This window comes from Podarcis muralis, chromosome 1 (genome assembly GCF_964188315.1).
Source record: "Podarcis muralis chromosome 1, rPodMur119.hap1.1, whole genome shotgun sequence".
Classification (NCBI taxonomy): Eukaryota; Metazoa; Chordata; class Lepidosauria; order Squamata; family Lacertidae; genus Podarcis; species Podarcis muralis.
In genome coordinates, this window is record NC_135655.1 from 92,966,776 (window position 1) to 92,989,684 (window position 22,909).

Below are 22,909 nucleotides of genomic sequence, written 5' to 3' on the forward strand. Positions count from 1 at the left end.
TTCAAATCCAAGGTGCGCTTTCCCATAGAAAGTAATGCAAAATGGATTAATCCACTCCAGCCTTTTAAAAACAACCCCTAAAACATCAATTTAAGATGAATTTTACTATCTAATGAGAACATTGATCCATAAAATGAAAGCAATAAACAATGTACTGAAGTCACACATTCAATCAATAGCTGTACTGGGTTCCACACAGTCACACACACACACACAAAAAGCCACAAAAATGCAAAATAGCAAAAACAGACAAAACCTCAGTGTAACACTCAAAACGGAAGTGTGGCACTCAAAACAAAGCATGTTCGGCTTCCGAAAAAAGTTCACAAACCAGAACCCTTATTTCCGGGTTTGCAGTGTTTGGGTTCCAAGTTGCTTGAGAACTAAGGTGCCACTGTATAGGTATCTGCAGCGGGGAACACCTCATCATCCTAGAGTAGAAGCATCACCTAGACTGCTGCCCATAGTAGAATTTAGGAATCTTCCCAATTGTGCCGGATCTACGTATAAGCTAAAGAAGCTATAGCTTAGGGCCCCACTCTCTTGGGGGCCCCCAAAAAAAATTAAAGGAAAAAAACTGGATGTATATTTCCAAAATATAAGATAAAAAACAAAACAAAACCTACATATAGCAACAGTGTTTTGTGTTGTGTAGGCTCCTATTCGTTATGTGCAAATGGCTTTAGATACCTATTGGGTCCATAAATCACCATATAGCATATATTCAACACAATAAAACAGCGATTATTGTTGACAAAGGGCAGCTGGACATATAAAGGGCCCCCATTACCTTCAGTAGCTTAGGGCCTCATCAAACCTAAATCCGGCCCTATCCCAATACAATACAGGCTGCCATGTCTCAGGGCCATGGCTCTGCTCTGCCAAAAACCACCTTCACACCATTTCACTGCTTGTCCTGGGGTCCCTTGTGCTGGTACTTGTAGTTTGAATGAAACCTGCGGAAGATACTAAGCCTTTAAGGTGACACACAGCCTAAGACCGCCTGTGAATAGGCAGTTTTCCAAGGCTATGCCTGCATCCAAGGGATTAAGCTGGCTTCCCCCACCCTGTACTGAAGGGTCATCTTTGCTATTTGAAGCTAGATCACAGGGCGACATCCAATGTCAAGTCATGCTCAGAGCAGACTCCCTGAAGCCAATGCAATCTAACATCATCAGCCCATTTATTTCAGTGGGTCTAACTCCAGGTATGAAGCAGCTCCTAGTATTTTCCAAACAACTTGAGGGGAATATGCCTAATGCATCTCATAAGCAGAAGCACTGCACAAGGACTCTCACAATATGGGTTTTCCTGCTGCTCCTCTTGAAACCAGCTCTGGGGGGCGTGGAGAGAGCATAGGTATAGCCCAGCTTGTTAGAGTGTGGTTCTAATAACACCACGGTTGCAGGTTTGACAGCTTCATATTTCTGCATTGTAGGGAATTGGACTACATGGTCATCGGCGTCCCTTACAATTCCATGATTCTACAAAACTCCCAGAAGAGTGCATAGGGAAAGCTGAAATGCTCGTGCAGGTGACATGTTTTGAGTCGTTGAATTCCCCTCCAGTGCTTTATACTGTTAGGATATTTCCATTCCACCTTAAAAAGGGGACAGGCTGTTGTGTGTCACAGCCTGCGTATTTCCTGTTCACAGGATGTTTCTGTTGTGTCTATGCTTTCGATTCTCTCTGTGCCTGAGACACCGAAGCAGGCAGTCATGTTTTCTTTGTTCTGACCAACGCTGAATAAAATTGTAAATAATGCTCTCCTGCGTGCATCTTTCGCTGTGCATTATCTGCTGATAGAGCGTGCAAGAGCTCTGGAATGTGGGAAGCTATTTCTGGGGCTCGTGTCGCTAATTGAATGATACTGCGTGTCTACGGGAGATTGATGGATCGTCTGGAATCGACGTGGGGCCTTGATGGATGATGTCTCCCTGGCAGTATCCCAACATATACTACATTATTTGTACAGCTGCTATTGAAGGCATAGGGACGCGGGTGGTGCTCTGGTCTAAACCACGGAGCCTCTTGGGCTTGCCGATCAGAAGGCTGGCGGTTCGAATCCCTGGGACAGGGTGAGCCCCTGTTGCTCGGTCCCAGCTCCCGCCAACCTAGCAGTTCGAAAGCACGCCAAAAAGTCAAGTAGATAAATAGGTACTGCTCCGGCGGGAAGGTAAATGGAGTTTCTGTGCGCTGCTCTGGTTTCGGTGTTCCGCTGCGCCAGACGCGGCTTAGTCATGCTGGCCACATGACCTGGAAAAACTGTCTGGACAAACACCAGCTCCCTCAGCCTGTAAAGCGAGATGAGAACTGCAACCCCAGAGTCATCTGCGACTGGACTTAACTGTCAGGGGTCCTTTACCTTTTTATTGAAGGTGTGCCCCACACTGGCTGCATTGTTCGATTACAGTAAGTGCGGCATCATTCTGCTTGGCACCTACAAGTTTTACAACAATATTTGCAATGCACTTCCAATCTTACATCAAGAACAAGGCTCCTTAGCCTTTGTGGATTGAACTCACCACTTTTCTGACCAGTGGTGTGTCACAGTGTTTGTTCACGCATGAGATGGGCAAGAGACTTGGAATTGTGAAGTAATGTCTGCTCCAGCACTGGAAGCACTTGAGCAGCTCTTAATGACTGGCCAAGGGACAAAGAGAGGAAGTGCCATGGGACTACAGCTAAAAGCAGTCTGTGGCTGGCTTCAGATATTTCAACAGTATCCTGCCATCCTCGCTGGAGAGCCACACAGAGGCTAGCCTCTATACTAGTGGTCCTCTATACAACTTGAGCAGGCACCATGCACAGTAATAGACTCCTCCTGATATGAGATCCACAAGACTACCAACAAGTGAATTTGATAGTGTTTATTATACAAACCATTAGAAGTAAATTTACACAGCTATTAATTATAGAAAGTGGCATCAAGTCTTGGCACTGCCATACTGTGTAACACAGTTTAAGTTAGTAGAGTAAGGCATGATTCCATTTTAAGGCATGCAGGAAAGGGGTTTATTGCATTCCATATTTTTCCTTCAGCTCTTCCACTTTTTTAATATATGCTTTCATTGCATCTTCTTTGGACATTCCTGAAAGAGAAAAAGGATTATGCATGTGAGCAGAGATAAAACATGAAGTAGTGTTCAATCCATGCTAGATCTAGGGTATCAGCCTCCCTCCCTCACCCTAGTCACCTAAGCAAGGACTAGGTAGGTTAACCTTTACTTCAGTGGCCTGTGAACACGAATACTCAATTCAGTCTAAAAGATGGCTCAGCTGTATGTTGAAACTGGTGGAGATCATGATCCCTTAAAATGCACAAGGTGGGGAAAGGAAAGCAACAAACAACCTTGACTCCCATGTACATCTTACAAGTTATGCGTTTTGGCTGAAGGAATCTCCTAGTTTCTCGGGTACAGAGCTGCGAATCTATGGAAGAAGACTCTTGGCAATTCTAAAGGTGATGAAACAGCCTGCTAGGAGGAGTTTCAACACAGATTCACCCCCCCACCTCCCTCACTGCATCCATTGACACCAGCACATCTGTGCACATGTGGAAACATGAAATGGCTGCGGCATAGCCAGCTTTTGTGACACTGAAACCAAGGGCTTAAAGGAAGGCCATAAAGCTGAAGGAATGAACTGCTAGAGTTAAGGCAAGTAATGCTGATCTATGGCTGAGATTAAGTTGAGTCAGCCATCCCGGTGATTTGATAGCAATTGAGTTGTATTTGCTGTTAGACTTAAGGCTTACCTTTCAAGGAATTCCAGGCGTCCCACTTGGCCTTCCCTTTGAAATCAAGCATCCCAGGACGGTCTGAAACAGTGACATTTTAACATAGTAATGCCTTGCTTTCCCCCCACAGTACAAGAGATCGCTTTGGGTATACGAACAAAGGCAAACTGCGTGAACTTGCAGGTGCAACTTCTTAAAAATAAAGATGATCATGATCCTGATCCTGACCAGTCAGAGTCTTATTTATCTTAAGTTTCCTATTTAGATTTAAGAGGCAACTGCATGGTTGGGGTACAGATTTTGGCATCCTTTTGTTACTTATTGTTTGTTTTTTGCAGCCTAGAAACAGAAGTTTAGTCCTGCTTGTTAAAAAGCTTTAAGCCTGCCAAATATTTACTTCCTGCACATTTTTGTTCATTGTATAGTAAGTTGTTTGTTAACTCCGAGTTCCCATTAGGATAGATCACATTTTGCTGTGTGCCGATTCTAGCTGTTTTTCTAAAGTTGATATCCAATCTAGAGATACTACGGAAGAGTTGCTAATGATAGCAAAGTTGCTGCCTCTCAACTTTTGAAGGACAGCTTTAATCCAAGAATTGTTCAGTCAACATGTCATGTTTGTTCCTGGATGAAGGGTATTTACTAATCATTGTTCAAAATGATTTCGCATACACGGTTTAATGTGCAACCTAAAAGCCAATTCATTATTGGAACCAGGATAAACAAGTGCTGGAGAGACGGCAACTTGCTCAATCTCATGCAGGGTACAATGCCCTGTAGTTTGACATTAGGGAATCACCCTACATTTTCATGAAAATTGCATGCCATATGTGTTGCAATATTCCATTTGGAAATAAAAAAGATACGAAAAGATAGATTTCTCTCTATATATATCCAAGGATACTTAAGACAACCATTCACTGGGACAGAAAATGCACCGAACATCTCAGGAGCAAGCTCTGGTAGTTACTTGGTGCTCACTTTGGGACCACTGCTGCCATATTGGTTGTTCCACTTCCATCTACAAGGAGGATCCTTTTCAGCAATAAGGAAGACCATATTCTTGCACTCTCTTCTCCTCTGATCTACCCAACTAGCCACTCTATAGTACACAGAGATACAGGGGCAGATTCCATTGTGGAAATGTTCACCTGGAACAGACGGCCTCTTCCTTTTGGTTCCAACCGATTCTGTTTTTTTGGTAACTGATCACAATCTCCATCGTACCATGTTATTTTGCATTTATGTAGTGAACATCAAGCATCTGAATAAGTTCACATATATTTCCAGTAATCCTTATACAGTCACCCTGTATGAAAAGAAGACAGCAACCTCCAAAGGATCGAATGAACTCTGAGCCAGCAACTTCTCATCTGGCTTCCAGTTAACCATTTGTGCCTTGGCCTACTGTAGTGGCTACCATACCAGAGCAGCCTTTGTTTCCTTGGCAATCTACTGAACACCAGCATTTGGTCTAGTAGGTTTGTCCGTATTTGACTGCTCTTTCAGAAGGACTTGCCTGAAGGCCCAGGATGGTCAAATATTGCCTTTTGACCTACTTTCCATGCCTGTGCTTTAGGAGTGGCTGGAGAGGGGTGGGGCATACATAAACAAATGTATTGTGCTCAAGTTCTATGATTAGCATTTCAGAATGAATTGCATGCAAACACAGCACTGTCATTTTTACCCCAGGATTGGCAATGGGGCTATTCATGAAAACCAGCTGCTTGCAAGGTACTGGGTGACCTTTAGCTCTAGTTGGCACTGTCATCCCAGAGGGAAGCTAAGCTACTGCCTGACCCTTGCACTCCTGGCACTGGAAGTGGAGGCAATTAGCCAAGAGTTTCAGATCCCCCTCCTGCAGCATGTCTATCAGTAACCACACTGTTGCAAAATAAAACAGGGACACTCATGTCAGTCTTCTGGTTGGTTCCATTATCAAGAACCAGTATGCTATCCTTTATTCATCTACCAAGCCTCTCTGCCCTCCCCATCCTCCAAAACACACACAAGCTACAGAAACAGAAGAATTATGCCTAGACTTTCCATCCAGTTTTACGTACTGAAACTGGACTCCCTTTTTCAGCTAACTTCCCTGCATTTGAAGTTACCCAATAGGCTGAACCACCAAGTAGGTTGGTAGATCAGGGTACCAGCTGTGGCAACAAGAATGGCCTCCAAGAGCAACTAGTCATTCTTGTGATCAGTACAAAAGTTGTGTTTGCATGACGCTCTCACACCAATGTTTAAACAAAACCAAAGTTAAAGGAAGCAGACATACAAGGGCTTTAACTTCCCAAGCATCTTTAGGGCTCTTCCGAATAGTTGCTTGTAACACACCCCAACCTGACTTCAGCTACTTATTGATACTCCTGCATAGGATATCTAAATATTAAACCTCCCCCTGCCCCAGCCTCAAACAGTGCTATCCAGTGCAGCGTGCAGACTCTGCAGGTGTGCTTTTAGTTGTAAGATACCAAATGGGTGCTTCTGTCCTCGACTAGCAAATCTGATAGTTTCACCTTCCTCTTGAAAGATGAAACCCAAGCGTAATACTAGGCTGTTATGCGAACCCTAGTCTAGCTGTGCAATAGTCTGCTATCTCAGCTCCAGCCAACTAAAAGTGGCCCAACCTATCCTTTTGGAATTCACTTTCTGAACACTCGTCCAATAGGATACTTGGAGTGCCAACATGGCAACACACCCAAAGCAGCAGACACATTCATATCCTGCTTAACTGTTGTACTGCAATACTGAACAAGGGTTGTGGAGAGGGGTAAAGAGGATCTGGTTGTAGCTTCTAAATGCAGTCGCTCAAACTCATAGCAAGTTCCACTGGAACAGAGTTTACAGTTGCCATTCTTACATGCAGCAGTTTCACGAGTTCTATGCCAAGGACCCTCACAGAAAAGGCATTTTGTTTTGAGTTGTGTGCAAATCAGAGCAAGCTTTGTCGCAAGTATCTTTCAGAGCTGCAAGTGCTCCTAGCCCAAAGCTCTTGAGAGTCAGTTAGACTAGGACACCGATAAGTTAAGCAAAGCCCTGAACTACTGGATTGGGTAAATTGCTTCACTTAGAACATGGAATCTCTGCAAGGATCGGACAACTCGTCCTGACTAGGCCTTTGAAATGTAGAACATTTCTGCAGGCACTACTGCAAGTTACATCCCACTTGAAGTTTCTACTCTTTCATAATAACCAGCTAAATCTGGCTACACTCCTTGAAGTATGCGAGGTATTACATATTTCAAAAGAGCTGCTGTAGCAGAAGTTACCAGTGATGGTCACTTCAATAGGGAGATTTGATGTGAAATGATGTACCTGAAACTATAGTTATGATTGCTGCAATATTACTTTTTAATCCACTTATTTATGTGCTGTTGTATGAAATCTATGCACATCGCAGGACTTGCTGTAGCTCCATGCTATGTATGCAAGCAGTAGCAACTGATGCTTTTAACTATTTATGGCATGCAGCAGATTTTGAAAGAGGTTATAAGCAGCTAAGTAAATTGCTTGCTATTGCAAGTTGCTTTCAAGCAAACGAGCAAGTCTGAAATGAAAGGCAAGTTGATCTCATTGAAAGGCTGCCCTGGGCATTTACTCTGTACTGAGGGAGCACATTTACTATCAAGTGTTACATGCAGTTAATATACCCAGATTTAACTTACGGTGCTCATTTGGACTCACAGCATAAAGGATCTTTACCTATCTGGTGTGAGATACGTTACATTTGAGTATATAGTAGTTTATAATTCTCAATGAAATAACTCAACAGATTAGGATGAAAGAATTGCTCAATGAGCAACCCCTAAGCATGGATTTGAATGTGGTGTGAAGTTAACTCATACCTGTATTTACATCTCCAACTGTGGCCTGCTTGTAATGGCTGTAGATATCCAGCATTTCTTGATCTGTTGGTTGGGTCTTCAGCTTCTTGACTTCTTCTGCAGCTTTTTCAAACTCTGCCTATTTCGAATAAGGATTCAAATTAAGGGATTTCCTGCTGTTCAGTACACTTAATGTAGGCAAACATAATTCATCTAAATCAGAATAAATTTTAGCACCAAACTTTTTAGAGCTTCATGAACTGTGGTACAGTCCTTTACATGTTTACTTTGAAATAAGTCCCACCAGGTTAGTTGGACTTACTCCCAGACAAGCATGCATAAGATTCAAGGTGTGGGAATTTAGTTGGGCAAACAGTGTGGAGATTTGAAGCTTGATAATTATCCTGAGGGTGGAAGGTTGCAAAATGAGTTGCTTTACTAACACTTGGCAGAAAAGCTGTTCCAGCACGACTTACGGGGGCTGCCTCCGATGTTGCCCAATTTCTTTTCAAGTTCAAGTTCCTGCAAGCCACTTTCACGAAGACATTGCACACGCCACCAAGTGCTGCCAGATACCTTGAGCAAGCTGCTCATGCACTTGGCAGCGGAAGCCACAAGGGGCCATTATCTCCAGCTGCATTTGCATGCTTTTTCCCAGGCCCAACTTTGTAAATTCTCTTGTTGCATCCACAGTCAGCATGCTAAGGAATCCTTTCACACAAGAGCCTCGCATACCATAAAAAACTGAGGTTTTATCACCTATCCTTCAACCACTAGATCAGTTAGGCAAAAGTGCCTGTTCCAGATTGGGGGCGGGGGGGGGGGGGAGAGAGAAAGAGAAGAAAAGGCTGCCTGTACAGTATTAGCGATTCTAAACAACAAGAACTCAGCTTCAAGCTATTATGCATAAGGACTGCAGGTCCACTGAGCAAAATCTTGAAAGTCTGGCTTCTGAAAAGTTTCAACCACCATGACTGAAGATACAAAGTAACAGCTTTGGAAGAATTTTTAAGAATTTACCTGGCTAGTACACGCTTCACATTTGTGGTTTTATAATGATCACTGGCTATTATTTCAGAAGTAGCGACCTACTTTTAAGAGTTGGCCGCAACTTTGCAGAGGAATAAGCCCCTGGAGAACTTAGCACTGCCTAGCAAGGCACAAGCGCGTGGGAGAACAAGGGCGCTTCATTTCTCCTCCTCCTCCCCGACGAGGAAAGAAAGAGACACCCCGCCCCCACCTCATTCCGGGCCGCCTATATTGCGGGATGGGGTTTGTGTGGGTGCTTGCAGGAGCAACATAAAATAGAAACTTATTAGGCAGCGGCCAGAAGGAGAAGTGTGGAAGACACACTTCCAACTAGAAAGAAAGCAGGAACAAGACCTCAACACCCTTCCGCCGACTACTGCAAAGAAAAGCGAAACCGACACTGAGAAAAGCCTAGCGAAAGAGAAGCAGACTTGCCGCGCCTGCAAAGGGGGGGGGGGGTGTCTTGGAAGAGCGCCCTTTCGTTAGGGAAGGGGGGGGGCTTACCTGTGCCATGGTTGCAGAAGCGCGCAGCGACCTCTTCCCGATGCAACAAAAGGCTGAACTGCGCCCGTTGCAGCTTCTTGCCCCAAAGTCTCTATTTCACGAATCAGGCCAGCTCGCGCGGCCAATCAGAAGAGAGGGGGCGGGCACTCGCCGGCCTTTGTTCCCACCACGATTCGGCAAGCGGCTGGGACTGACGGGCGAAAGGCAACGCCTGACTCCGATGGTGGCCACAGATGTACGTCTAAACCAAAATGGAAGACTAGCCTACCTCCTTGGTTCCTTACGTTGTTTGAAGACCCTCTTCGCGAGTGAGGCAAAGGCCCATAGGCGTAGCCAATACTGTATTTTTGTTAGGGAGGGGCAGGACATTTGTTAAGGGGGAATTGGTCATTTAAGTAGGCATTCCTATTGTTTTACTTTATCTGGGCAGGGGGCAGCTGCCCCTCCTTTGGCTACGCCCATGACAAAAGCTGATAAAAATACATAAGGATTCATATTAAGGTTAAAGTAAGCAAGTATTTTGGGGGTGGGGGGTGGGGGAAAAGCAACAACAACGATGACGTCTATCGAGGAAGCTGCGGGCTGCACATAAGGACTTTCGGAAGTCGTGCGCGTGCATGCATCCTGAGCTTAATTCGAACTTTAAAAAGCAGGCAGCCGCGATTATTAGTGGACCGTCCAGCGCCTGCTAGCTTGTTTTTTCGTTTGCAGAGGTAATGCTACGATAGGTGGACTTTGCAAGCCGGGGTTTCTTTTTTTATGTTCTTAAGCAAAACTGCATGCTCAGAATAGCTACGGTTCTTATCTGGGGTAAGAACTTTTGATTAGCAATTTCAAATCATGGAAATTGCCCTAATTGATAGATGCAGACTATGCTGAGAAAATGTCATGATTTATATCAATGCGCGGCTTCCCCCATTCTTGACCCGCACATGGAGTATTCGAACAGACTAGTCGACAACCGGAAGTATATCAACGTTAATGACGGCGGCCTCTGGATAATAAGCGTAATTAGGCGAGGGGGCGCCCGCCCGAAAAGAGAAGCGCCTGCAGTCGAAAGGGAATGCCGAACGCGCAGCTTCAAGCCCTAGACCCCACCTCGCCAAAGGAGAAGATTGTTCCCGTCTCCGTAGACCGTAAATCATGCTATTTTAATATGAAACTGAGCGGTTGATTTAGGTTGGAAGTGGGTGTCTCAAGGCAACTTCAGCGCATTAAATATTTGCTGCGACGAAAGGAGCGTTTTGCAGTATTAACAGTGGGCTACACTGCAGGGTTGTCATAAGTCACTATTGGCCACAGCCTTCTCCCTAACCTGCAACAATGGGGAGAATGAACTGTACCGCAAAGCAACTTTAATACATTTTAAAATTCTGATTCTGATTACACTTTTCACGCGAATGTAAACGTGAATAATAATAATAATAATAATAATAATAATAATAATAATAATAATATACCCCGCCCATCTGGCTGGGTTTCCCCAGCAACTCCGGGCAGCTCCCAACAGATTCCGCTGCAAAGTGCAAATCCCAAATAAAGCAGAGAACATGAGACACGTATGTAAACCTCTCTGAGTTTCAAGAACGTGTATGTATATAAGATTGCAGGTTAAGCTTTCTATAAGGTCCATATCTCTATATTTCCTATATAGTGTTAACCGGCCATGGGTTTTGCTCTCTCTATGGGCGAAGTTGCCGTCAATTATACAGCGATGGGCGTACCTAAGGATAAAGGGACCAGTGGGCGACGCAACTCCGCCAGTAGGGCGGGAGAAATGTGCTCGCGACAGCCAATCGTTGGCGAGTTCGTGGAAGGCGTTTGCAGAGGAGGCGAGGCTGTGTCTGGAGGCAGCCGGGGAAACGCGGCGTCTAAGTACAGTACCAGGAAGTGGAAGTCCTCTACTTGAGATTGGGCCACGTGTTTGGAGCGAAGGCGTTTGCCTGGAGCGCCGGTGAGGCAAAGTGCGGGGAGCATGAGGAGAGAGGGATTCGTCGGGCGAGTTGGTCGGGGATTCCCAGTAGCAGCAAGAATGACATTTCCTAGCCTGACATGAGAATGGTGTCAAGCGCAGAATTGCTCCACGTTCTGTTTGACACTTTGGTTGGTCGCTATAGTGGTTTTGCAAAGGATTGACGCAATTATTTATATATTGGCGCCCGCCATAAGGTGATTTCACCACTCTGAGCTAAGTGGCGGTGCTTCGTCCCTGCACCGCTACACCATTGAGCAAGAGACCAATAAAATAAAATAAAAATAGAGTTTGGAGTGATACTCAGGGAGATTTTGGTTGGGTGGCTCCGACCCCAGTGCCCTGGTACATTGTGTATAGCGAAAAATAGCATCTGGGAGAGTACAACGTTTGTATTTGTGCATTATGAGCAAATGTACAGTTCATGGTGCTAAAAACTAAGTGCCTTAGTTAGACACAGCGCTGCTTGACTTTTACTAAACATTATTTATGCCACCGTGTGGTATTGGTGTAGCTTGCATGATGCTCTGAACGTGCCAGACCAAAAGTGGGTGGGGCAACCGATGTGATTCTTAAACAAACACCCTTTTACTTAAATGGTTAAAACGACAAAATAGTATATTCTAGCAAATAAGGTACAGCAAGTAAATGAAACATCTGTTTACAAGTACAAACCGTATTACAACAAACTGGAAGTGGCACAAGAATGAACATTGTAAAAACTTTGCTAAATCACTGATTAAACAATCTGGCCTTTTGAACAGCAGGGGTATTTTTTTGTTTGTTTGTTATTATGCTATGTATTTTTGTGTTTTATATGGTAAACCTCCCTGTGATCTCAGGATGGAGGGCAGTATAGAAATTTAATAAATATTATTCACACAATAGTACCTGCAAGTCACCATTTTAGATTTGTTTCAATAGGTTACTTATTGTCAACTGCTTAGAGGTTTTATTGCAGTCAAGCGGTATATAAATTTTGTTCACTTGAAAGTGAGTAGAATCCTCAATTGGTGCCGGAGGGGAATCCTTCCAGGGCAAATGCTAGATTCAAAAGAATGATACAGAATTCCACAGGGCAGGGATGGGTTAAATTCCCCTTTGCTATCTACTACAACCCTGCCAATTGTTAGCCCCTAGGGGCTGCTGTGTGTGTGTGTGTGTGTGTGTGTGTGTGTGTGTGTGTGTATATAGTTCTGGTTAGATATCAATATGCATTTTGGGTACAATTCTTTTATGTACAACGCTGGAATACATCTTAAACAAATAAACAAAAACACTTGAAGATTTTTGCTACTGAAACATTGATTGTACCCAATGCTAGGACCTTATGCTCTTGTTTTTTCCAAAAGCAAGCTCCTTCATTATGTTGCTTTACATTTTTGCCTTCCAGGTACTTGTTGGATAACTCACATGTCATCGGAAGACGTTACTGTCACTGTTCGTCTAGTTCGCTCCTTTGAGCACCGTAATTTTAAACCTGTTGTGTACCATGATGTTACTCTGGATCAGACTGTCGGAGAGTTTATTGAATTTGTGAAGAATGGTAAGAAACTGTTATGGCTGGCTAGTGCTTCTTGGTGTGCCAAGGAACATGTGGCAGGGGAGGGAAGTGGGGGGACACTGCCCCATGCTGATAGGCCCCAGGGAAGAGCTGTAGCCTAGTGCTTTGCATGCAAAAGGTACCAAGTTCAATCACTGGCATCTCTAGGTAGTGCTGGGAAAAACTCCTGCCTGAACCCCTGGAAAGCTGTAGCCAATCAGTGTTCATGATACTAGGATAGATGGACCCAATGGTCTGATTTGGTATAAGGCAACTTCCTATGTTTTTACTATGTCATCGCCTGGATGAACAACGCTCTAGGCATCCATAGGTTCCATTCTGTTGCTCATCCTTCAGAGGACCCTCAGCTTCTCAGAGACATGTCACATATAAGGCTTCCTGCAGTTATGGATCTACAGTGGTACCTCGGGTTACATATTCTTCAGGTTACATACGCTTCAGGTTACAGACTCCACTAACCCAGAAATAGTACCTTGGGTTAAGAACTTTGCTTCAGGATGAGAAGAGAAATTGTGCTCCGGTGGTGCAGCGGCAGCAGGAGGCCCCATTAGCTAAAGTGGTGCTTCAGGTTAAGAACAGTTTCAGGTTAAGAACGGACCTCCAGAATGAATTAAGTACTTAACCCGAGGTACCACTGTAACAGTGGAGATGGAATTCATGGGATTATGATGACTGTTCACAGATACTGGGATGTATTGTGCATGATTTTAACCTGTAATTTCAAGCATCATTTGGTACACTTAATGTGCCACTATAAGCCTCCATATTTTTTTGGAACTTGGGTTCCATTGATTTGTATGACTTGGACTGCAGGAGCACTTACTTGGGAGTAAGCTCCATTGGACGCAGATGAACATATTTTTGAGTAGACATGCATAGGATTGTGCTGCTGGTTCTAAGCACAGATAATAACTGTGGGCAGGATTCACTTAAAGCAGGAGCCCAGGGCAAGAACTTCTGCTTGTGAAATGGGGCTTCCTCCATCTTCTCCCCATGCCCCCCCAAACTGGCTCTGGGGGGCTTGGGAGAACCCTCAAAAGAGTGTGCAGGGGAAGGAGGGGGGTTGCTCCAACTGGGAAGCTGAAATGTTTGTACAGATGGAACAATTGGAAGAGTGCAGTGTTGAATTTTACCCATTGTGTTTATCTTCTTAAATCCAAGTGAAAATGGTTAATGTTCCTTTTCAACTTTTTTTTTTCTAGATGTGGTATTAAGGACAGGACTTCCACCTCCTTTTAAAAAATATAGATACGGTATGTATCTTTACTTGCACTTCCATTAAAATTGGTTTATCTGCATCGGGGTTAGCCTGTGATGCCCTCTGGATGTTGTTGGACTACAACTCCCATGAGCCTCAGCTAGCTTGGTGAGGGATGATGGAAGATGTAGTTCAACAACATCTGGAGGGAACCTAATTAGATACCCATTGTGGTTTTTTGTGAGGGGAAGCTGAATGTAGAGGTTGGGCTGGAAAATAATTGGGAGTTTTGGTTCCATGACAGGTTAAGCTTTACCTCATGGAATAATTAAACAGTTGTACATCTTGGAATTCATTTCAGTATTAGCCTGCAGATTATTCATGCTGGTGTTAATTGGCAGCATTGTCTTTTGGGTATTAATTTTTTTTATCATCTTCCTTAAGTGCCTTTTAAACTCGCCTCACATGTTGAAGTGCTGCTCATGACCCACAATCCTTTGAAACTGCAGTTTCCTCCGTGCTTCTGCATTTCAATATCCAGCAACTAATTGTGAGGTCAGAAGGGGTAGCCAAGCAAGAGCAAGAAGCATGGAATGAGAGGCTTACGTGCGGAAAGAATTTACATAGTAAATAAGAAGAGAGTGGGAATGAGGCTGGAGGTAAACAGGAAAGAGCTTAAGTACGAATTTGTGAAACGGATATAAAATTAAAGCAAAGTATTTTATTAATCATTGAAAACAAACAGGATTTGGGCTGCAAAATCAAATATATTTGATTTGGCAATATAGTATATATAATATATCTAGCTCGGAATCTGACATTTTGAAAACTTTCAACTTTCAGGGAGCAACAATTAAACAGCAGGTTTCTCTTGCTTGTTGTCAAGAAGATCTAGGCTTGGCTCAGGAGTTACAGGGGACATTTGTAGTGGTTACTAGTTGCAGTGCTTTGCAGTTCAGCCCTGTCTTGGGATAGGGGGAGAAACTGAATTCAGTTTGCCTTTAATGCTGAATGTATCAAATTTGCATTTTCTGAAACAAAGTTCTCTAACCAGTGTTTACAAACATGCACATAGCTGGGGAAATGTGTATAAAAATGAATATATTAGTGAAAACAGCATGCAAAACATACAGTACCAGAAAATAGCATTAAAATTTTAATGAAACAATAGCACTAAATTTTAATGATCATAGCACTTAATTTTTATGAAAAAATTGCAAACTGCTGCAGCATCTTGGAGAACTGAGTTTAAGATTGAAAAAAAAGAAAATGAGAACCGAAACTGACAGGTTTCGCCCTCTCCCACCCAATCCATTATAGTTCTTCACTAACTGTCGGCAAGAAAACAGCAGCTTAGCTAATGGATGGGTGGTTTTTTGGTTGTGAACATTTGCCTTTTGCCTTGCTTTGCTAATGCATAACTTAATAATGGTTACAAAAGCAGCAGGTATTGATAATAAGAAACCAGAGTGCAATTATCAGAAAAAAGCAGCCATTTGAAGCACACCTACTTTAAAATAAAATGCTGCTCATAGCTTGAGGGTATGACTTTCCTGAAAACACCGATAGGTAGGCTGGACGTTCAGCAACAGTATAGCAATTGCAAGACATGGTGGTTGTTTCATATTTTTACTGAGATTACTTTAAATAGGTGATTGCCACTTACTTTGCAAAGATAAAGAAAAAGTCAGTTGTAATGTGGCCTCTCTGTGTTTGGTATAAAAGTTCCTCATTGAGTGTCCTTAGCCAACACCACTAGCTTTTATATTTCATGCACAATTCAGCATGTTTGTTGCAAGTAGAGGTTTATCAAGTAGGGATGCATTCTGAGGTTGCCTCCAATCTGGATTGGGAAACTGTATTTATATCAGGAAGAAAGATGATCTCGTATCACACAAGTTTTTATTTTACTGGAATTCTGATTAACAGTTTAAAAAAGGACCTGCTTTCTGTGTGTGCGTGAGTTTTTACTTTTAAACCATATAACTACTAATCAAAACTGCGATTGGAAATTCAGATTCATTTTGTGGCTTGAATTCTGCAGCCTATACTGTCAAAACTGGGTTTTTAATTTATTTGTATTTTTGAGTAGTCTTAAGGATTCTGCTCGGCGTTTGTGTTCAGGGCTTAATGGATGTGAGATTAGATTGCATGTTTCTAAGTATATAAACCTTCTACAGCTGATTCCGTTAGTATTTTTGAGCTTGTAAAGAACAAGTCTCTGTTGAATTCGGAGGGATTTTCTAGGATTGTGATGATGTTGTACTGCCTGTCCAATTCTAGTTGAGAGAAGCAAAATAAGAAAAAAAATATTGCAAGGTAACAAATGTGTGGGAAGAATGTATGGTGTGATGCACAAGACCTTAGATGGAGCATTATAGCTAAATGCCCAGTAGAAGAAACAAAAAACCTATCTCAAAGCAAGCAATCTCTTTCAGATACAATGAAGATTCTTCACCAGGTGCATGGCTCTAAGGTACATCTTATGACTGCTCACTCCCCTCCTAAATCTCTCTAAATTTAATTTGTTCATGCTGGAAGGTGACTGCCTTCTAGTAGGGTATAATGTTATTTGACTACTCCGTATTTATTTTCATCCCCTTCTCCCCCTCCATTTCTAGACCAATGAACTCGTCGTGAGTTTAGAAGATGATGACAAACTCATTTTGGCAGAGGACAGCACCCTGAAAGCCGCTGGTGTAGGTTGGTAGTGGGCTGGGATTGACTGAGGCCTCCACTCGTTGTTCTTGTCATTATCCTGGCTGATTATGTTTGGATAGCCTGCTGAAAAGCAAATGCTAAACCTGATGTTCCGTATGCAACCTGACTATTATTGAGGACCAGTGTGTGTGTGCTTAACGTACATTCAAATCATTGGATTCGAGGGCCCCATGTACCTCTCTTCAGAATGCTAATGGGGGTATTCCCTCTGTCGTCCCGCCCCCACCGTGAAATAAAAAGGTTATGCTTGGAATTCTGTTGAGGGTAATTTTAAATGACTGACAGCTTGGTTATTCGTACCGTGCCTGCCTCATCTTTTCAGCGACGTTTACACTGATGCTTCGGTTGGAAATTTAAGCAGTGTAACTAGTGAGGAGTAATGAGGAGAGCCTGTTCAATAATGTGCAGTTCTGGAGAGTCACCAAGATCACTTGAGAGGGAATACAAGTATAAAAAGGGCATATTGGAACACACTTGCTTGCTACCCAATTGGGAAGTGCCATAGGCCATGTCATTCAGTGATAAATGCAAGATAACAGTGTTGTGTGGCAAACCAGGTGTGCACTGGGTGGGTGTAAACTTTTGTTCCACATAAGCCAGCTGAACTTCTGAAACATTCGTTGAGCAGATAGCGATCACATCTCATTCGATTCACGTTATATGAAAAAGAAAAGTAAGCTTTTGGGTTGATACTCTGGCTGGCCTGTGAGGTAGTCAAACTACTCAGGCTTACTGCTAGCACAAGAGGAGAACTAGGTTTTGGTCTTTTGTTTACTGGACCAGCAAGTTTCCCAGTTAACTGCTGAGATTTTAAATATATGTATTTTAAAACAAGATTTTATTGGGTTTTTAAACAAGTACAAATACAATAACCATTAAACACTTATCCAGCAGTACAGCTAATGGTGCTTGTTTTATCCCCTTGTCTCTATACACTCGCTTACATATTCAGCAATCAAATGTATTACTTGATGAAGAGATTTTAAATATTAAATCAGTAAGGTGTGTTAGGGCATTTCTGCATTCAATTAATTTTGGGGGTTGATAAGATCCCAACCTGGTATTTCCAGATGTTTAATAATAATAATAAATAATAATAAATTTTATTTATATCCCGCCCTCCCCAGCCGAAGCCGGGCTCAGGGCGGCTAACAACACTAAAACAGTACAACATTATAAATACATTCTAAAAATTAATTAAAATACAAAATACAAATTGATGGCAACCATAGACTAAAGCTTTGTAGAGATTGCCAAAGGAGGGAGTCAGGCTGCGCCCTGACCAAAGGCCTGGTGGAACAGCTCTGTCTTGCAGGCCCTCCGGAAAGATGTCAAGTCCTGCAGGGCCCTTGTCTCTTGCGACAGAGCGTTCCACCAGGTTGGAGCCGCAACCGAAAAAGCTCTGGCTCTAGTTGAGGCCAGCCTAACCTCTCTGTGGCCTGGGACCTTCAAGATGTTTTTATTTGAAGACCGTAAGTTCCTCTGTGGGGCATACCAGGAGAGGCGGTCCCGTAGGTACGAGGGTCCTAGGCCGTATAGGGCTTTAAAGGTTAAAACCAGCACCTTAAACCTGATCCTATACTCCACCGGGAGCCAGTGCAGCTGGTATAGCACCGGATGAATGTGATCTCGCAGCGAAGACCCCGTAAGGAGTCTCGCTGCGGCATTCTGCACCCGCTGGAGTTTCTGGGTCAGTCTCAAGGGCAGCCCCACGTAGAGCGAGTTACAATAATCCAGTCTGGAGGTGACCGTCGCGTGGATCACAGTGGCTAGGTCAGGGCGAGAGAGGTAAGGAGCCAACTGCTTAGCTTGGCGGAGATGAAAAAATGCCGCCTTTGTTATAGCTGCAATCTGCGCCTCCATGGAGAGGGAGGTATCGAAGATTACACCCAAACTCTTAACGGACGGTGCTGGCACTAATTGCACCCCCGCAAGAGAAGGGAGTTGCCCCCTCAATCTCATATCGTCCCGTCCCAGCCAGAGGACCTCTGTCTTCGAAGGATTTAACTTCAACCGGCTCCCACGTAACCATCCAGCCACAGCTTCCAAGCATCTGATCAGTGTGTCTGGGGCCGAGTCAGGATGGCCATCCATCAACAGATAGAGTTGGGTGTCATCAGCATACTGATGGCAGCCCAGCCCAAAACTCCGGACAAGCTGGGCAAGGGGGCGCATAAAGATGTTTAAAAGCATCGGGGAGAGAATCGCACCCTGAGGCACTCCACACACCAAGGAGTGGCGGGATGACAATTCCCCCCCAAGCACCACCCTCTGTCCCCGACCAGAGAGAAACGAGCGCAGCCATTGAAGGGCTGTGCCCTGGATCCCCACGTCGGCAAGGCGGTGGTCCAAGAGTTCGTGATCGACCATGTCGAAGGCTGCTGACAGGTCTAGAAGAATCAGCAGCCCTGACCCGCCTCGATCCAGCTGCCTACGGAGATCATCTGTTAAGGCGACCAGAGCCGTCTCGGTCCCATGACCAGCGCGGAAGCCGGACTGGAATGGATCCAGAGCCGATGTTTCATCCAGAAACCTACCAAGCTGTTCCGCAACCGCTCTCTCAATCACCTTACCCAGGAATGGAAGATTCGAAACCGGGCGGTAATTGGATAGATCTAAGGGATCTAATGATGTTTTCTTTAAAAGCGGGCGCACCACTGCCTCCTTCAGTTCCCCTGGGAATGTCCCCGTGCCAAGGGACAAATTTGGCACTACAACTCTCCATCATCCTTAGCTCTTGCTAGTGGCGAGTTGTAGTGCAAAACACAAGGAGGGCTCCTGACTGGAAAGCTGATGCAGTGTTGTTAAAAGCTCTGCACCTATAGGGGAGCTTCATTATGAGACAATGATACGCTGTAGCCTGCACGGCTGGCCTCTTTCTCCTGGCAGAAATATGCTTTTGCTACTGTAAGGGAAAATTTCCTTTGTTTCTTAGAAGTGTTCTAAAGCAGCTGTTTAGTGGAACACCGGTGGGATCTGCAGCAAAATGTTACAGCATGGAGGTGGCTGTTCCATCCCATCTCTCCAGTTTTTCCCGCCTCTCTCTGACAGTCAGCATTTCATGGTCTCTGAGCATACGCAGCCCTCATTGGATTGTTTTGGGCTCTCATCCCCCTTAGGGCTTCTCTCTCCCTTCCTAAATCTTTTTGCACAGTCTTCAAACTTTTCAGTCCCCCTCCTCCCACCCCTTTCTTGCCCTCTGACGGTAGCGTTTTGGCTACATAAGCAATGGCACTCACAGTGTAAACATCAGGAATGGAGGGAATGACTGTGGTTATAAACAGAGTAACAGGGATGTGGGCTTTCCAGAAATGTTTGAATTGGCTCATTTAGGCTAATTTGCATATTCGGCTAATTTGTAAAGGGTAATTATCATTGGGAAATGTTATGGCGCCCTAGAGAGCGACCTGACTTCACATGCTGATGCTGCTTGGATTTTGTAAGCAAATCCAACCACTTTGAAGCTGCCAGTTTCCGTATTTGCAATTGGCATCCATTCATTGTTGCTAATGAACTTATGGAAATGGAAAAGTTTCCATGGGGCGGGGGGAAAAGCTCCAGAATTCTTATCATCTGCACTGAACCAGAAACATGGGCAGCTGCTATGTAGGTATACTGTCAACGAAAGCCCTGGAACAGATGAGTCCTGTAAGAACCTAAATCAGAAATCCCCAAACTCGGCCCTCCAGATGTTTTGAGACTACAGCTCCCATCATCCCTAGCTAACAGGACCAGTGGTCAGGGATGATGGGAATTGCAGTCCCCAAACATCTGGAGGGCCGAGTTTGGGGGTTGCCTGACCTAAATGCTTTTTTGCTGTCTTGTGAGATTGGCTTTCTTAGGCCAGTCTTCTCATGATGGAGATGTAGGAGGCAGGCATTAAAGGAAGCTGTATACCTTTTGCCCGAATATTTGGACCATAGAAATTTTGCTTCATGAAGTGGAAGAATTATGTTCAACCCTCCCCCAGAATGGGGTTCTCAGCTGGTGAAACACTTAATGAATTGAATTTGAATTGAACAATCAAATTGAACAATTAAATTGAAAAGCTAAGAGACTTGGGCACTTTTAAACAGACACTATGATTAAATTGAGTCAGATACAGAGAGCTGTCATTACTGCCCCTTTTTACTATTTTGGTTTGGCTAGGGATGGAGCCCAAGAAGATACAGAGGAGGGGATATGGACCTTTGCGTTCTCTAATTTCTGAAGTTGGGAAATGCATCCTTCCTTTATGGCAGGAGTGCAGAAACTTGCAGCCTTCCAGCTGCTGTTGGACTCCCAACTCCTAAAAGCTCAGCATGCTTGGCCAGAAATCAGGGCTGCAACATCAGGAGTGCCACAAGTTACCCACTTCTCAACCTGTGCTGCTGCTGCTGCTTCTTTGGCGATCACTCGTAGCCAAGTAAGATTGTCTTCCATAAACATAGGTTTAACAGTGAGTCCATAAATGACTGTGGAGGCCAGTTCTGGATCCACATGTCCTTCCACAGCAGGGACATAGATTTCCGGGCAGGAGTTGATCATGGTGAGGGGTTGCCAAGCGTACCTTACTCTTAGCGCATTTCTTCCTTTCGTTCTGAGTTTGAGCATCTTCAAAACCCATGACACCTTTGGTAAAGGCTGTTCTCCAGTTGGAGTGCTCGCGGGCCAGTGTTTCCCAGTTTAAAAAAAAAAAGATATTTATTGAAATTTTAAACAATTAAACAAACTTTACAATTCTTTCTTATTACCTTCATAACCCTCTTTCCTGACTTCCTCACATCTCCCTTTTCTGTGTTCCCTTTTACACAATCATATTCAGCAATATCTTACCCCCTTTCAAATCTTATTGTATGTTATGCATTTCAACTATTATGTCACCAATTTTTCCCTTGATATCATTTTATTTAAATCTGACATAATGTTATTCTAACCTTTTCACCCTTATTTCTTATAGAGTATTTTTTACATATTCCTTTCAGCTTTGTCACTAATGCCATATTATCTTTATATTCTGCATCATTTTAACATTCAATCATTTTACAATGTTTTTGCAAGTAGTCTTTAAATTTCTTCCAATCCTCTTCCACTAGCTCTTCTCCCAGGTCTCGGATTCTGCCAGTCATTTCTGCCAGTTCCATGTAGTCTATCACTTGCATCTGCCATTCTTCCAGAGTGGGCAAATCTTGTGTCTTCCAGTGTTTTGCGATGAGAATTCTTGCTGCTGTTGTTGCATACATAAAAAACGTTCTGTCCTTCTTTGACACCGTTTGGCCGACGATGCCCAAGAGGAAGGCCTCTGGTTTCATAGGGAAGGTATATTTGAATACCTTTTTCAGTTCATTATAGATCATTTCCCAGAAAGCCTTGACCTTTGGGCACGTCCACCAAAGGTGAAATAATGTTCCCTCAGCTTCCTTACATTTCCAACATTTATTGTCAGGCAAATGATATATTTTTGCAAGCTTGACTGGGGTCATGTACCACCTATATATCATTTTCATAATATTTTCTTTTAAGGCATTACATGCCGTAAATTTCACACCGGTGGTCCACAACCGTTCCCAGTCAGCAAACATAATATTATGACCAATGTCTTGCGCCCACTTGTTTATACTACATTTTTAAAGATTTGCCTTGAGAGAATCTTTGAACCTCTTTTGTTCACCACCGGCATTGCGCTTACCATTTTTAAGTTCAGAGTAGAGTAGTTGCTTTGGAAGACGACAATCTCCTTGTCACAAGGAGGCTCTAGTAACTAAACCAGAAAGATCCTGCATTCAAAGAAATGTGGTTCCTGAGGGAGTGGACAGTGGGGGTCAGTGTGTGAACCTGAAGCTTGCTGCTTATTTCTCCCAGGTTATAAACCCAGGAGTGAAATGTTATATGCAGGTTGAGTCTGTATCCATGGGGCCTCTTTTAAAGGACTCACCCTGTATAAACAGGCCCTATAACTGGAAGTGCTTGGGAGAATTAACTTTTTTTTAATTGGCAACAATTGTCTGATAAATAAGGTTTAACTGTCTCGTGGGGAAGGGCTGGAACTCAGTAGAGCATCTGCTTTGCATGCAGAAGGCTGAAGATTTATTTTATTTATTTATTTATTTATTTTATTTATATGAATCCCCAGAGGTCTCAGGGTGGCTTGCAGAAGATTCAATCCCCAGCATGTGAAGAAGCTCTGCCAGAAACCTTGTGAGAGCTGCTGCCGACAATACTGAGCTAAATGGACCAGTGGTCCGCCTTGACTTGAGGCAGCATCCCACCATCTCCCTTTTGTTTTGCAAGTACAGTGGTACCTCGGGTTACATACGCTTCAGGTTACAGACGCTTCAGATTACAGACTCCGCTAACCCAGAAATAGTACCTC

The 22,909-nt window shown here is 43.7% G+C and overlaps 2 protein-coding genes across 9 annotated transcripts in view; one reads left to right on the plus strand and one right to left on the minus strand.

Moving 5' to 3' along the window:
* Positions 1-2,855: 2,855 nt before the first annotated feature.
* On the minus strand, positions 2,856-9,258 carry DBI (diazepam binding inhibitor, acyl-CoA binding protein). The gene is made up of 4 exons (XM_028744212.2): positions 9,103-9,258; positions 7,591-7,708; positions 3,758-3,820; positions 2,856-3,092 (listed from the first exon to the last, which is right to left on the minus strand). Exons 1-4 carry the CDS (start codon positions 9,109-9,111, stop codon positions 3,016-3,018), a joined length of 267 nt encoding a protein of 88 aa, XP_028600045.2. The 5' UTR covers positions 9,112-9,258; the 3' UTR covers positions 2,856-3,015.
* Positions 9,259-9,641: 383 nt separating this feature from the next.
* Positions 9,642-22,909, plus strand: part of C1H2orf76 (chromosome 1 C2orf76 homolog) — a 34,955-nt gene continuing 21,687 nt past the window's right edge. The window contains exons 1-6 of one of the 8 annotated variants that reach the window (XR_013394452.1): positions 9,924-10,238; positions 12,468-12,620; positions 13,841-13,891; positions 14,281-14,495; positions 16,275-16,312; positions 16,458-16,487. Coding sequence is in view for 7 of the 8 variants with exons in the window: in XM_077935350.1 (XP_077791476.1) it covers positions 10,166-10,238; positions 12,468-12,620; positions 13,841-13,891; positions 16,275-16,312; positions 16,458-16,539 (397 nt within the window). In the remaining variant the exon portion in view is untranslated. The other 7 variants (XM_028744175.2, XM_077935332.1, XM_077935324.1 and 4 more) reach the window with 7 other exon arrangements.